Raw genomic sequence first — 16,547 nt, 5'->3', positions numbered from 1 at the left:
GTCCCTTCCCCATACCTCAGCAGGAGCGATGTTCAGGCAAGCTACAGCGATTTCACTTTGCAATTGCAGGAGCTGCTGGTTGGTATCTGAATAGCTGACTCTTCTTGTCCGTTCCGGTTTCTAATTCTGCTTCTTTGGCTGACACACATTTACAGTAGATGGATGGGTAGCTGCCTGCATTAAATAGCTTAGCAGAGAGACCCCTGCAGAATTACGCGGATTTATTAAACGGATGATTGCGCAGAGCAAAGTGTTAAAGGCTACCTCTGCACTTGGAAGTGGGGATGTGATTCCCAGGCAGCTGTGGCAGACATATTGGCGCTAGCTCTCTCGTCCAGATAACATGCTAGAAATAGTAGCGTGGCTGTGATAGCAAAGGCAGAGCACCGGGGCCGGCCATCTGCCATGAATGCAGACCTGCCTCTATGCTGTGGGTACCTGCGCGGGGGCAGCTAGCGTGAGCATGCCCGCTGGAAATGGGACTTACATCCCAGCTCCACGTGCAGAGGCGGGGAGGTCAGTAAAGCCCGTGTGTATTATCTCAGGGTAAATAAAGAGTTGGTTAAGGAGATGGATTTATAGATGCATGCTCAAAAGGGAGAGATGCACGCACGAGCAGAAGCATCTACTACCTGCAGGCACGTGTGGATGCAGCGCTAAGTCGCACAGTCATATGGATGCATTTTTAGGCGCACGTGCACGGAGATGCTCGTGTTCCACGGTCCGCTGCAAAGGTTCCGCAGGCCGAGGTCTGCAGGTCTGTGCGTGCGCCATAGTGTGCATGGAGCGGCGTGATGCACGGACGGATGCACGCCTGCACACGCGAATGCATGAAGCATTGATAGACAGATGCACTCAAGCTTCAGACCCGTCTAAAGAGCCGTTGCCGAAGGCGACTGGGGGCGGGTGGTTGCCGGGGCCCCGGTGCAACCAAGTCCCCGTCCAGTTCCCTGCCAGCACGCGCCAGCTCCGCTTGGGCACAGACTCGCAGAGGAGCACGCGCCTCCATGGGTCGCTCCCCTGGCAGTCCCCGCCCCCTGAGGCAGAGAGTCTCTTCCATTGGCTCGCAGAGTTCCGGTAGCCACGCCCCTCTCCGTTTCGCATACACACAGGAGTCACGCGCTCGCCGGTTGGAAACTCAGCAAGGAGGGGGTGGGGCAGGCTTCGGCAGGGCCCTGCCCCTGTCGCCTCGGCATTGGCTGGGGGGCGGCTTCGGGGCCCCGCCCGCTGGTCCCGTGCCTGCCCTGATTGGCCGCGCGCGCTGCCGGCTCCGGCCCTGGGATAGGGGTTGAAGCGGCTCCCCTCAGGGTCCGGCAGTCGGCGCCTGTCAGCTCTCGCAGGCAGCCGCCGCCGCCGCCGCGGGATGCTGCCGTCCCGCTATGTTTGGCCCCGGCGGTTCTGATCCCTGACTAAAGATGGCGCTGGGCTCGGCCGCGCTGCCCGCTCGGAACATGGCGGGGGGCGGGCGGGGGGCGCGGGTCCTGCTGCTGCTGCTCCTCAGCGGCTGCTTGGGCGAGCAGCCCCCGGCCGCCGCCGCCGCCGGCGTCCCCTCCTCCTCCTCCTCCTCGGCCGGGGGCGGCGGGGCGCCGGGCGACGCGGAGGAGACGGTGATCATCGGGCTGCGGCTGGAGGACACGGACGACGTCTCCTTCATGGAGGGGGGCGCGCTGCGGGTGAGCGAGCGGACGCGGGTCAAGCTGCGGGTCTACGGGCAGAACATCAACAACGAGACCTGGTCCCGCATCGCCTTCACCGAGCACGAGCGGCGGCGGGGCGGGCGGCCGCCGGCCGAGCAGGAGGACGGGCCGCCGGAGAGCAGCTCCCCGCAGCGCTGCGGCATCCGCACCTCGGACATCATCATCCTGCCGCACATCGTGCTCAACCGCCGCACCTCGGGCATCATCGAGATCGAGATCAAGCCCCTGCGCAAGACCGAGAAGAGCAAGTCCTACTACCTGTGCACCTCCGTGTCGGGCCCGGCCGCGCTGGGGGCCGCCGGCCCCCCCGGGGGCGGGCTGGTCGGGGCCGACGGCCCCGCCGGCCCCCCGCCCTGGACCGAGACCACCTGGATCTACCACGACGGCGAGGACACGAAGATGATCGTGGGCGAGGAGAAGAAGTTCCTGCTGCCCTTCTGGCTGCAGGTGATCTTCATCTCCCTGCTCCTCTGCCTCTCGGGCATGTTCAGCGGCCTCAACCTGGGCCTCATGGCCCTGGACCCCATGGAGCTGCGCATCGTGCAGAACTGTGGCACCGACAAGGAGAAGAACTACGCCAAGCGCATCGAGCCCGTGCGCCGCCAGGGCAACTACCTGCTGTGCTCCCTGCTGCTGGGCAACGTGCTGGTCAACACCACCCTCACCATCCTACTGGATGACATCGCTGGCTCCGGGCTGGTGGCCGTGGTGGTCTCCACCATCGGCATCGTCATCTTCGGCGAGATCGTGCCACAGGCCATCTGCTCCCGTCATGGCTTGGCTGTGGGTGCCAACACCATCTTCCTCACCAAGTTCTTCATGATGATGACCTTTCCGGCCTCCTACCCTGTCAGCAAGCTGCTGGACTGTGTGCTGGGCCAGGAGATCGGCACGGTCTACAACCGTGAGAAGCTGCTTGAGATGCTGCGGGTCACCGACCCTTACAACGATCTGGTCAAGGAGGAGCTCAACATCATCCAAGGGGCGCTGGAGCTGCGCACCAAGACGGTGGAGGATGTGATGACCCCACTCCGAGACTGCTTCATGATCGCCGCCGAGGCTGTTCTGGACTTCAACACTATGTCTGAGATCATGGAGAGTGGCTACACCCGCATCCCTGTCTTTGAGGGCGACCGCTCCAACATTGTGGACCTGCTCTTCGTCAAGGACCTGGCCTTTGTGGACCCAGATGACTGCACCCCGCTCAAGACCATCACTCGCTTCTACAACCACCCGCTGCACTTTGTCTTCAACGACACCAAGCTTGATGCCATGCTGGAGGAGTTCAAGAAAGGTGGGGCCGTAGCCATGGAGAATGGGGGGGGAGGGGCCCTGAGGGCATCTGTGGCTACCCTCCCTAGCAAGCTGGGTTGAGAGTAGAGGAGTATGCTGCAGATGGGCATTTGTCTATCCCCCTTCCCCAAAGGCTGATGTGTGGGTCTGCATAGATGTGGGGCTCCTGGTAAACCTCTTTCTGCCCCCCCCTCCCCATTTATATGTGCACATATAGGAGCTCTGCTGATATAGATCTGCAACCCCCCCAATTGTTTGTGGTCCACACTCTCTTTCAGTTAGTCTGAGAGTAAGGAAATTGGGTTGCTGTTGTAGATCCCTAAAAGCTTCTGGGCGTTGCACACGTGCTGAGATAAACAAGGCTTTTAAACTTCATTCATAGATTCAGCTGGGCTATTTCTGTGGCATGCTTGTTTGTGTTAGTTCGCCCAGCTGATCTGATTGACGTTTAGGGTCTGTAGCTCATAAATAGCTTCAGGGCTTTTTGCACGTGTCTTACAATTATATTATACTTGCTTGTTAATGCCACACGCCAGGGTTACACCCCCCCCACTCCCTTTCCCTCAGGTCTTTTGCCTGGTAGCCGCGGGTATGCACAATCCTTACTGATCTACACGTCCTGGTGTGTGACATAGCCCGTGTGTTGGTTGTCTAAATGTTGGATCAAAGCTACACTGCAGTTTTGTAGTGTTTACCCCAGGAATTTCCAGGAATATTCCACGATAATAATTGCCTTAGTTGTGGGGTGAGTTTTCCTGGCAGACACATCTGTCCTTCTGTTTTGGATTTCTTTTGTCGTAAACAATGGTACAGCAAGTTTCAACTCTGTTCCTCTGTAAAGTAATAGAGCGGCTGCTTACATTGTGGAGGGAAATTTTTCCAAAGGAAAAATGAAGTTCCAAATTAATTGCATGTTTGTGGAGACCCTTGCTAGGAAACGCAGAGCAGTGTGGATCTCCTGAAGTCTGTCATACCCTGGGAGCTGTGATCAAAGTACTACTGAAAAGTTCAGTCACTGGGAGATAACCTCACTGAAGGAGGAGCTCTTTGGAGCATTATGCCCAGGTAAATAGGGGAATATTAGAGTTAACCTTTTCTCATGGTAACTCCTGCACTTTAGATGAACTTTGTAAATTGCACCTGGGACTTTTCTAGGCAATAAGCTCTGCCATTTAAATTTCTGTTCAGCATCTGATTTGTGTGCTAAGCTTTAAATGATCCCTATGTTTTGATTTCTAATTTAACCCGGTTACTGGGGTTTAAAGGCAGACTCCATAAGCTGCAAATTTTGGATTTCCTTTTCATTAAAAACAAATGAGCTATCTTAGTTGGTAAACATTAGTAAGTGTCTGGTTTGTTCACCTTGCCTACTTGAGCTAGTAATTTGAAGCTTTACAGACCATTTCCTACCCGTGGTTTTGTAGCTGATCAAGGGGGAAGAGCGACTCGCCTGTCTCCTGACTCTTTGACTTGTAGATTCTCTAGTGTAAAAGAGCTTTGGGAAATTGAATTATGTGCTGTCTAGCTTCAAAACTTAACTCTTGGCTAGTTAATATTGATTTCACATTTCTTAGCAAAAGTGTTCTTTTCTATATATAGTGTTCCTTTCTTCATTCAGTCCACTTTAATTGCTTAACTCAAGGTCAGGGTCACATGGTCTTAAATTTGGTTGAGTAGCGGTGTGCGTATCAAGGAGTCAAAATGACTTTGAAAGCGCTGTTTCTGTCGCTGAAGGAATTGAAATCCCACCAGTTTGCTGTTAGCATGTGGTTCCTTGTTTGGTTGTTGAGAGAAGTAGATTTGAGAATTTCAGCCCTTTCAGTGTGGGTGACCAAATATTCCCTGTTGTGATTCATGAGGATTATGATAAAAGAGGTTATCTTTTGCTTCCTTTGTGTATCTTAGAAGATGTACTCTGGAGATCTTTCCATTGTAGTCACTGAGGACTTTTGTATACATGGGGAAATTAACCAGCACAGGTTCTGACCCAGTGTGCTTAGAGCAACTGTCACTGGAATTGCCAAGGTCAGGGCAGGCTGCAAAAGGGAGAGCAGATACCCACCAGTCTTGGGAGTAACACTGAAGTTAACTCCCCCAACCAGTCACAAACTGTGCTTCTGATCCCCCACATTGGTTATCAAGAAGCAAAAAAGAAATCTCACAGCCCCCTGTATTGCATTCCAGTTCTCTGGCTCACAATCAGCACATAGGTCCAATATGATGAGAAGTTATTTAAAAAACTCTGCTCACATTTACAAAATGTTCTTTTGACCCCAAAGAGTCAGCCACCTTACCAGGTCAGTATAGGTTTGGATCTTACCCAAAATACCACGCTGCCAGCCAATCCTTTAGTGTCTAAAACTATAGGTTTACTATAAAGAAAAAAAGCAAGAAGAGAGTTGTTAAATGGTAAAGCAATCACATACCTAAAAAGACTTCAAAGTCCATATATCAGGTTCTTAGCGGTATTGGTGAGTTTGCTGGCTTGAAAGTCCCTCTGGAACACATCCACAGCTTGGATGGGTCTTTCAGTTCTTTGTTCAGAGATTGTTTGTAGCAAAGTTCCTCCAGAGGTAAGAAGCAGGACTGAAGACAAAATGCAGATGAAGCAGCTGCCATTTACAGTCCTTTTGTCATGTATCTGGTACTTCCTTTGTTTCACAGGCAAACTCAGGGCATTGAAAGGCCTTAGAGTTCTGTCCATAGGCATGCCCCTGCATGCTTTGCTGAGTCATAAGGTATAGTCCTTGGCTGCTTTCAATGGGTTCATTGTACAGCTGATGTCCCTTGATATGCCATGAAGCAAGCCTAGTGCTGATGTCAATCTGTCTTGGGGTGTCACCCAGAAACACAGCACAAGTTTGGAAATACAGATATACATTACATATCTGTAACTCCTAATACAAAGGTGACACAAAGATATAAACAAGATGATCATACTTTGCAAAACATAAAATTTTCAAGATACCTTATAGGGCATATCTGGTCAGATTCCTTGCAATTTTGCAAGAATGATAACAGAAAGTGTCCCCCAGATTCCATACAGAATGTCACAGGTATTCCGGAATAACTCCCTCATGTGAACACACTACTCTGAGAAGGGCAACAAAATGATTAAGGGTATAGAACAGCTTCCATATGAGAAGAGATTAAAAAAGACAAACTTTTGACCTTGGAAAAGAGATGGGGGGGGGGAATATGATAGAGGTCTATAAAATCATGAATGTTATAGAGAAAGTGAATAAGGAAGTATTATTTACTCCTTCACATAACACAAGAACCAGTGATCACTCAACGAGATTAATAGGCAGCAGGTTTAAAACAGAAGGAAGTACTTCACACAACACACAGCCTGTGGAACTTGTTTCCAAGTGATGTTGTAGTATAACAGGGTTCAAAAAAGAATTAGATAAGTTCATGGAGGACAGATACATCAAAGGCTATTAGCTTTACCGTTTAACAACTCTCTTCTTAAAAAGAAAAGGAGTACTTGTGGCACCTTAGAGACTAACCAATTTATGCTCAAATAAATTGGTTAGTCTCTAAAGTGCCACAAGTACTCCTTTTCTTTTTGCGAATACAAAGTAACACGGCTGCTACTCTGAAACTATCTTCTTGTTCTTTTTCCTTTATTAGCCATTGATGTGTCAGGGATGCAACCCCATGCTCTGGGTATCCTCAGCCTCTGATTCCCAGAAGCTAGGAGTGGATGACAGGTGATGGATTACTCCATGATTGCTGGTTCTATTCATTCCCTCTGAAGCACCTGACATTGGTCACTGTTGGAAGATAGATACTGGGCTAGATGGACTATTGACCTGACCCAGTATGGCTATTCATATCTTCTGAAATAAGTGACTTTTCTGGAATAGTGCCAACATGGGGAAGTTACTTTGGAATAGCTAAACTATTACAGAATAGGTATGCCTGTCAATTTTGTTGTGTAGACAAGCCATGGTGTTAGTGCCTTTTCCATTTAAAACTGAAATCAATCCCCCCCGGCCCCCAAGAAATGTTTCCTTAAAATAATAGGTCTGTCCTAACCCAGACTCCTGTTCAAGCATAGATATGCTGGAGAAGAAGTGCTTCTTTTGTGCCCTTTGAAACTAGCGTAAACACCTGATAACTTGCCTGATAGGTTCTGACTTCTGCAAGAATTTCCCAAACCTTTTGAGGAACACTTCTCTAGGGGACACTTGCATATTTTCATGGGAATTTAGCTAGTTTTAAGGAGAATATTTTACTATGCTGCACTTCATTCATTTCCAGCACCGTAGAAAGCTTAAGATATCTTAATCATCCCTTTCCTTCCCCTCCCCATATGCTGTGTACAATTTCTTGTCATGGGCAAGTAAATGTTACAGTTCTGTCATAGAGTGAGTACTTAAATTGGTAAAAAAATGACCTGTTTTCTCTGAAAACACGTTAGTCTGTCAGACAGGGATTGAAGCTCATTTTTAAGAGGGATTTTTTTTTCTTTTCTGTTTCTAAACTGAACAACATAAAATGGAAACTTACAAGAAAAAGCTGGAAAAACTCACCTGCACTGGGGCCTTGTGGGGTATATACCCCAGATTCATTTGGAAGAGGAATTGATGGTTTTATACATGATCTGACCTCGGGGCTGTGCTCCTGTATGGTGTGGTGCTGAGCAAATTATAAATCTATAATGTTTTGAGTGTAGTTAAAAATATGAAACAAATGGAACTGCACCACCACCCACTCTCATTTAACGTCTTAGAGTATGAATAAACGTCACTTACAAAATAGTAAGCAGAAGACGAGCTTCTCTTTGAGAGGATGGTTTCAAAAAAAGCTTCTGAAAATGGAACAGTTTGCTCTTGTCCACAAGTCATTGAATAACTGCTGTCAGATCCTTCTGTATGTGACTTGCACACACTGTTTTAGCGCATCATTCTCTCTCTCTGTTTGTTTTGAAAGAATACAATATAAATTGAGGCCTCTCTGGTAGACATAGGGGACCTAACTTTTTGTCAGTGCACAGGAAGAAGGGCATGCATATATATGTGACGCTTGTTACTATTGCTGAACTATGTTCCCCATTAATGGGAGGGTAGGTCCCATAGACTGGAATAACTCCACTCTGTATTGGTATCAGCTCTGTCGCTGTAAGGAGGAGCAAGGGAATGTAGCATACAAGGAGTTGGATCAGTGGCCTAGAATCCATGGTGGGGAGTGAAAGAAGAAAATCTTATGTCTTGGAAAGAACCTAGTGGACATCTCTCCATTTGCATCCCTTTCGCAGTTGACAAGTGTTTTTAGTGACACTGTTTCCCTAGGCCCTAGCCAAATGCTATCTGGCATTTGTTCTTGCTGTTTCTTTTTGCTGGCTGATCTTAGCATGTGTGATCCTAAATCCAAAGCGTTCTATTTCTAGCGCCCTGCATGCCAAAGCTGCAAGAATTGTGTTGTAATACTAATAGTTTAAAACTGGCACGCTTAACATGAACCATTGTACAGCAGCTTTCATGGTGCCCTTTACAGCTTTGGTATGCAGTAGTTTCTCAATATCTGTTGCAGTAGGAGATCTGGGGACTTTGAATCTTGTGTTTTGATCTTGTTTTATCTGTTTGCTACTGTATTAATCTGATGATCAGAGTGGGGAATGAATAACCCATTCCATCAGTGTAGTGGTAATGCAAGATAACCGTGTGTTACAGTTCTGAAGCAATGCAGCTGTTATGTTTTGTTTTCATATTTACAAAGCAGTTCTAGAAAGTGTTTTGATTCCTCATTAAAATCAGTGCTAATTAACCTGGAATCTGAGAATTTCCCCTCCCGGGAACTCGTGTCAGATTTAACAGTGATCTAGGAGCTTTGCTTGGTTTCACATACTCAACATCTTGTCTCTCAGTAGTGTATATGTTTGATGCCCATGTTCCTAGTCTAGGCACTACCCAGTGCACAGGATCTATATAATAGGGGTGTGTTCTTAATCGTAAGTATATCAGGACTCTACTTTAGCTGTCTTCTCTATTGGAAGGGTAGAGTAGTGGATGATTAGAGCCATAAGGATGCAAAACTATGTATTTTCCTTGTCTTCAGTTCATGCAACAGTAGATCAAGTCAGATATTCACTCTGTTTACGCTCAAGCTAGGTACCTCTTTGATATAGCTATAGCTCAAAACTTTGTGCAGTTATTTTCCTAATTTTTTTAAGTGGCTGAGAAATGTGATTCAGAAAATGAGCTCCAGTCAAGCCAAACTGTAATTTATAATTTCTCACATGGGCAGGCTTTGACTAATGGATGTGAAGTGTCCATTTTTCTACCAGTTAACCCACAAGGATCTGTTTCTTCTGTGCAGTTAGTTTCTTGATTTAATGTTGTGGTCATAGGCCTAAATAAGAAAAGAATCCGAATAAATCCCCCATAGAGATTATAAGAGGCTTGTAAAACTGTTTCTTGGAAAACAATGTACATTAAAGTTGCCTGTTGCCGTGTTAATAAAAGGGTTCCATGGGCCTTATAGAGAAATAACGTGCATAAAGAAGTAGAAATACAGAGGCTCAGTTTGGAGTTTGTGAAATGTTTTATTTGGGGGGAATGGGACATTGGTGGAGGGCAGTGGGATGGGAATTTGCTGTCATGAAATAGGAGGCTTTTAGCATTCTGAGACTGCAGATTTCTCTCCTCTTGCCTCTAGCCCCAGACTGGGATCTATATGAGGGGCAAATGCCACGTGGCACCAAACTTCCTCTTGAGTCTTGACATACAAAATGATGGGGGTCTGAATTAGCTGTTGCCACTCAAGAAAGAGATCTTGGAGTCATTGTGGATAGTTCTCTGAAAACCTTTACTCAATAGGCAGCAGCAGTCAAAAAAGCTAACAGAATCTTAGGAACAGTTAGGAAAGGGATAGTAAGATGGAAAATATCATAGTGCCACTATATAAATCTGTGTTATGCCTACCCCTTGCATACTGAGTGCAGTACTAATCACCCCATCTCAAAAAAGATGTATATTAGAATTAGAAAAGGTACAGAGAAGGGCAACAAAAACAATTAAGGGTGTGAAACCACTTTCATATGAGGAGAGATTAAGAAAACTGGGACTTTTAATCTTGGAAAAGAGACAACTAAGGGGGGTTATGGTAGAGGTCTATAAAATCATGAATGGATGGAGAATGTTATTTACTCCTTTATATAACACAAGAACCAGGGGTCACCCAATGAAACTAATAGGCAGCGGGTTTAAAAGAAACAAAAAGGAAATACTTCTACACGCAATTCCCAGTCATGCGGTGGAACTCATTGCCAGGGGATGTTGTGAAGGCCAAAAGTATAACTGGGTTCAAAAAAGAATTAAATTTCATGGAGGGATAGTTTCATCAATGGTGATTAGCCAAGATGGTCAGGGATGCAACCCCATGCTGTGGGTGTCCCTTGCCTCTGACTGATTGCCTGTTTTGTTCATTCCTTCTGAAACATTTGGCATTAGCCACTGTCGGAAGACAGGATGGTGGACTAGATGGGCTATTGGTTTGACCCAGTATGTCTCTCTGACAGCATAGCTCTTGCAGTTACTGTGCTGCCAGAGGCTTCAGCTGCTGCTGGACTTGCACGACTTCCTGGGGCCATGTGCTCATTCCCACACTGTATAGAGGGAAGATATAGGTTGCTGCAGGCAGACCTTGCTCTGGCATGGTAGCGTGAGGAGTAGAACAACATGTTGGGGAGCACTCACCAGTTCTCCTGTCTTCCAGACAGGTGTGGAACCCCCACCTTGGTGTGAGGCTTCTGCAGGCCCTAGGGAATAATTTCTTCATGACCCTGACAACAGGGCTTTTTCTGATATACTAACAAGTGGATAGATGATCTACTAACAAGGTTTTTCGCAGGAGTGGGTGGGTGAGATTCTGTGGCCTGCGTTGTGCAGGAGGTTGGACTAGATGATCATAATGGTCCCTTCTGACCTTAGTATCTATGAAAGAGGGGAGCATGCTGTTTTGAGTCAGCCCTCCCTTCTGTGCCTCCCCATGTCAGAATCACAGATGTAGGCTCTGCTCAGAAGTGATAGGGGGCATCAGGTCCAGGTTAGGAGACTACTAGAGAGAGGTTTAAGCAAATCAGCAGCTTTTTAAAACTTTCCTTGAACAGTTGCAATTTGAATCAGTGACATTCACAGGATTCTCTGAATTTACAAATGATCAGTAGCTTGTTGGGTCTGCACTCAGATGGAACAAGCAGTCACCTGTTTGTTCCTGCACTTGTTTATGAAGTCTGGAAACCCTTACAGCCTCCAAGGAAGCAGATGGTAGTGAGTCTACACTTCAGCTGGGGAATTAACCAGGTTACTATCTGGCTCCTCCTTCCCTAGCCATCAGTTCTAAGCACAGGTGTTAAAACAAGTCAGCTCTCATGGCTGAAAGAACTAATTGATTAGATAATAAGTAACAGGTGCTCTCCCCTCACACAAGACCCTAAGGAGTCACTGTCAGTCACTCCTTTCAAACTCTGCATGTCTTTCTGTCTTCCGTCTTGAGTGTGTCCTGTCTAATGTAATGAATAGCTGTTCGCTTCCTCACCAAGGAATGATGATTTGTTAGCAGCAAAAGTTTGAGAGATGAACATCTCTACAAGAGCCTGTTTTGAAACAAATGAGGGAAACGTGACTAACGCCTCGGGTGGAAATTCAGAGTAGGACATTCTGAATTTACTGACAGGCTATGTCCCTTCCTTGTTGGTGGAAGATCATGCCATTTTTGTCAGTCACTTTCTTTGTCTTGGAACTGACCTGCATCATGGAGATGAGGAGCATCCAAATAACTGCTGTCAGTGGCAAGTCCTCGCAGCACCACCGTGGTTAGGTTATTGGTGGCCACGCTTAAAGGGCGAAAAAAGAGGTGTTGTTTCCAGAGATATTTGCTTTGCCTTGAAATGGTGAGGGCCATGAATTGGGGCATGGCAATACTTGGTCTCCTTATGCAGTAACAAAGAATATGACTCACAACTGCAAGATGACTCCACTGTGTAGTTTGACAGTCTTTTTTTTTGTTTTTTTTTCTATTGATGCTTCTGCATAGAATATCTGTTTAATATTCATGGAGGTTACTTACTTAATCTCTTATGTGCTGGTGGAAAAATAGCCACAGTAGCTGACACAGAGGGGTGGAACATCCAATTGAGAATGGAAGGGGAGGGAGACTTGCAGAGTAGACTACTCTACTGTCCCTCTCCAGCCTGACTTAGTTGACTGCCTGTAGGCCACACTGCAACCTGCGGCTGTGAGCGGTTTCTTTCCCATGAATATATCTCATATGTACTGTTGATATTTGAAGCTTTGTTGCCCAGAGTCTCTGAATATCCATGTTGATGGATGGGGCAGAAGTCTCTAAGGCAATATGATGGTCTGGGTTATGTAAATATTAAATAGGATACTTTACATCTTGTCCTTTTATTTCTGTGATTTGAATGAAACTCTCCACTCATTTTTTGTTTAATCTTTTTTTTTTTCCTCTTCTAGTAAAGATAAAATAAGTGTCCATTGCCTATTGAGGTCTCACAGGCCTTAGTGCAATAGAACCGAATATGTAATAAAGATGTGACACACAGGAGTGCTATGAAGAGGCTGATCTTAATTTCCAGGCTCCAGCAGACTGATATGGATTACAAAAAAGTTATACCCTTGTAACATGGCAGGGGATAGTGTCCATGGACTTGAGTGGCTACAACTGAAGCACAGTCAAATTTAATGTAGTTACTTCAGTGTCTAAGAGTATTCTGTATCAAAGGGGTAGCCGTGTTAGTCTGGATCTGTAAAAGCGCCAGAGAGTCCTGCGGCACCTTATAGACTAACAGACGTATTGGAACATAAGCTTTCGTGTGTGAATACCCACTTCGTAGGATGCAAGAGTATTCTGTAATCCAAACCCATAGTCGCTTAATTTGAATCCATTGCACTGTCCTCTTGGAATGTTATAAGGCAGTCTTTGAAAATTTGCAGCTCTCACATGCTAAGGAGAGGCTTGCTAGAGCTTTGCAGCTAAATTCCCTAACTATTGTGTCCTCAGTGGGCTGGGCAGGACTTTCCTGCAGTTGCAGGTCTGAGCTGCATTGACCAGAGCTGAAGCTGAACACCTGAATTGAGCAGGGAGCCTGTCTCTCCTGTGCTTTTAGCGATCCCTATGCTGGATTCAGGCAGTGTGGAGGAGTAAGCTACCTAATTTGAATGTGTAGAGGACACGAGTTGGACCTGGGTAGTAGGCTGGGACAAGGAGCCTGTGAGGGTGGGGACTGGAGGCTCGTAGAGAAGGAGGGAAAACGGACTAAGAGTTGGGTGAGTGTGGAGGCTGGGATTGGGACTAGATGGGCAAGGAGACTGGGAGCCAGGGTGGGGAGTCTAGGATTGGATGGGCAAGGAGGTAGCTCTGACAAGGAATCAGGGTGTCTGGGGAGAACTGGCAAGCTTGGGCAAAGAGTCTAGGAAAAGGAGTCGTTGGTGGGAGTGGGGGGGTGATATTGAAATTGGAGTGGGAGCATATGGAAGCAGGAGGTGTGGGCAGTAGAAGGCAGCTGGAGGCTGTGGTGGGCGAGATACAGGTTGGATGAGGATCTATGAAGTGGGAAGATGAGACTTGTGACAAAGAACTTGGGAGAGTGTGGATAGGGGGAGTGAGGAAAGAGACAGGACTGGTCCGGGGACAGGTTGGAGGGGATGGGACGGAATGGGTCAAGATGGGGGGAGGGAAATAGGCTGAAGTGTCTGAGTACAAGAGCAAATTCCTCTCCGGAGCCTGGAATGGTACCCAAGATTCCTGAGTCTTGCCATTCCTCTGTTGTTAGCATGGAGCTGTGAAACTTACTGGTAGTGTCCCATCCCCCTCTTGCGCTGGTCCACATAGCGGAAGTAAGCTGTCATCCTCTGTCAGTACTCCATTAAGACCCCAGAAGGACTCTAGCACTTGAGCTGATGGTTCCAACTCTGCTGATGAACCATCTGGTGTCAAAATGTTGCCACGTGATAGAATTTGTTTCTTTCAGTTTGCATTTTTCAAAAACTAGAAAATTACACACACGCAACCTATGTTAAAAGAAATATTGAGTGGAAAGTCAAGCACTTATGAGTTACAAAATGCCAGAATTAAGGGTTACTGTGCATCCTTAATTTGACTCTGTTGTGCATATGAATTGTGATAATCTTTCACTATATAATCACATACTATCTTTACCACAAGATCCCTGGGGAAGAATGTGAGAGAAGAAATAAGAGCTTGAGAAACTTATCAACCTCTTTAGTACTGTGTACTAAAGCAGGGGCGTGGGACAAATAATGGCCACTCCGTCAGCCTGGTATATCAGAGTTCTTCCACTGAAATGCTCTCAGAACCATTAGCATTTATCTGGTTACAGTGGAATTCATCAGCAATCCTTCCACTTGGCAATATGGGCCACTGTCCTAAATAAGGAAATGAGGTAGTTTAACTCTTTCACATCTTGCTGAGCAGGCTCTGGCTTGCATTTAAATCTTTGTTGAATACTTCAAAATATGCAACATGGTGGAGGAGTATGTGGAGATGACTAGCTGGTTTAGCTTGGTACATTGCAAATTATATTGCCAGCTCTAAACATCTTTAGCCTATTTAGAAGATTGCAACGTAGTCTATATGTCTTTGAATAGCTGGTACTGATTTTGCTCTTTCTCCATTTGGGAAGCAGACATTCTGCTAAGTTTCTTGCTCCAGTGCTGAAGGTAAAGGAATTAAAATCTTGAGAATTTGAAATCCCACCTCATCTAAACAGTTTGCATTGTACGTTAATATTAAGGCATCAGTTGGCATTTAAATTAACTTAGGTTGCATATATGGGCTTAGACCAGAGGTTTTCAAACTGTGGGGCACACGTCTTCTTCCCCCCCAGGGGGTGCGCAGGAACATTTGGGGTGGGGGAATGGTGACACCAGGTGGCTTGGGCCAACTCCATGTGACAGGGCTTGAGGAGGGAGCGCCACCTCCACCCCCAACTCACCTCAGAGGGCCACCCAGCCTGTCTGGGTTGGGGGCCGCAACCATAAATTGTAACTCAAAGGGAGGCTCAATGCAAAAAGTTTGAAAACTGCTGGCTTAGACTAAAGGATCTATAAAGTGTGTTGCAGAATGTGCATACGTCTGGTCCTAACCCTGTTTGTTCCATTAATATGTGAGCTAATGAAAGATGAGAGCTCTGAGATGTGGATTTCCAAAGCTGTGTGTTGACTGACTACACTTTTAACTTCAAGTCCTTCCCAGTTCCACTAATCGAGCTCATAAAAGTGGCCCTTGACATTGGAGCAGTGCAGTGCTCTGAACCATGCCATGTCTGGTGAGTGTGACCTGGAACTCGCAGGGATTTGACAAGGTCCAAAACTGCAGCCTGCCAGTTACAAACAGTAGAGTAAATACTAAATCCTAATGAGCTGCAGCAACCAGCACATGGCTAACAGCCCCAAATCAGCTGGCCAGTCCAACCTAGCTTCTGCCGAGGTCACTTGATCAATTCAGGTGCATTTGTTAGTGGTTTTTTTGTTTTGTTGGTTGTAATCTGTAGTAATCTGTCTGCTAGTGGAACCCAGTTTCTCCCTCAGCTCTGCTAGGATTGAGATGAACTGGAGCTTATTAATGTGAAGCCCAGTGTGCTGAAGAGCAGGACAGGGGGGTCCTCTGTGCTGAACAAAGACCATGGCAGGGGGCCTAAAGAGGTGGAAGAAGGAAGGGAACTATACTAAAATAAGTAATGGACCAGGCCTGTTACTGGTGGAATAGGGAAAGGGTAGATCAGGAAGCACAGGATGTCCAGAAGCGTATGTGTGCTTTGTTTATTAATGACAGGTTTCAGAGTAGCAGCTGTGTTAGTCTGTATTCGCAAAAAGAAAAGGAGTACTTGTGGCACTTTAGAGACTAACCAGTTTATTTGAGCATAAGCTTTTGTGAGCTACAGCTTATGCTCAAATAAATTGGTTAGTCTCTAAGGTGCCACAAGTACTCCTTTTCTTTTTGTTTATTAATGAAGATCAGACTTTATCTGCAGGGTCCTCAGGATTTAAGCATGAGTGCAGGCAGAGAAATGACTAAAGACTCCTTCTAACTCAGAGTTTCCTGAAACGAAATATAACTGCAAAGCCTGTACACCTCTGGGAGAGCAAGCCTGCCAGAGGCTTCAGTCTCTCATCCTCCACAAAATAGTGTGCCAAATTCTTAAGGCAGAGGTTCTTGGCAATGCAAAGAAGCAGTTCTCAGCTTGGCATTCCAGATGAAATTGCCAGTTTTGGCATTTGAAGGTGTAGTTCACAGTGATATCCTTTGACCCAAGCTCACACAGCAATAATGTACTTGACATACTTGGAACAGAACATAGTGTCCTTCAGTCTCTGCACTAGACACCCCTTTTCCCCCACTTACAGGTAGCTGGCCACCATGTTACCTTTACTTCCTTGGTGTCATCTGATCTAGAGAGGCTTCAGGTGTTTGGGTGTTTTTTTTTTTTTTTTTCCTTTCCAAGTTGTCTCCTTCTTTTGCTTATGCAAGTCTGTTGCAGAAGTTCTGAAGGTGCTTTCTCCATTG

General features: G+C 46.5%; 1 protein-coding gene across 2 annotated transcripts in view; it reads left to right on the top strand.

Annotated features, from left to right (window-relative positions):
• The first annotated feature begins 1,290 nt into the window (after positions 1-1,290).
• CNNM2 (cyclin and CBS domain divalent metal cation transport mediator 2) overlaps positions 1,291-16,547 on the top strand; it is a 186,963-nt gene continuing 171,706 nt past the window's right edge. Inside the window, exon 1 of one of the 2 annotated variants that reach the window (XM_048858151.2) lies at positions 1,291-2,991. In XM_048858151.2, the coding sequence (XP_048714108.2) occupies positions 1,416-2,991 (1,576 nt within the window). In that variant the 5' untranslated portion in view covers positions 1,291-1,415. The remainder of the gene's footprint in view (positions 2,992-16,547) is intronic. The other variant, XM_048858150.2, reaches the window with a different exon arrangement.

This window comes from Caretta caretta, chromosome 7, assembly GCF_965140235.1.
Source record: "Caretta caretta isolate rCarCar2 chromosome 7, rCarCar1.hap1, whole genome shotgun sequence".
In the NCBI taxonomy this organism is placed as follows: domain Eukaryota; kingdom Metazoa; phylum Chordata; order Testudines; family Cheloniidae; genus Caretta; species Caretta caretta.
This window is presented reverse-complemented; position numbering and strand designations above follow the sequence as displayed.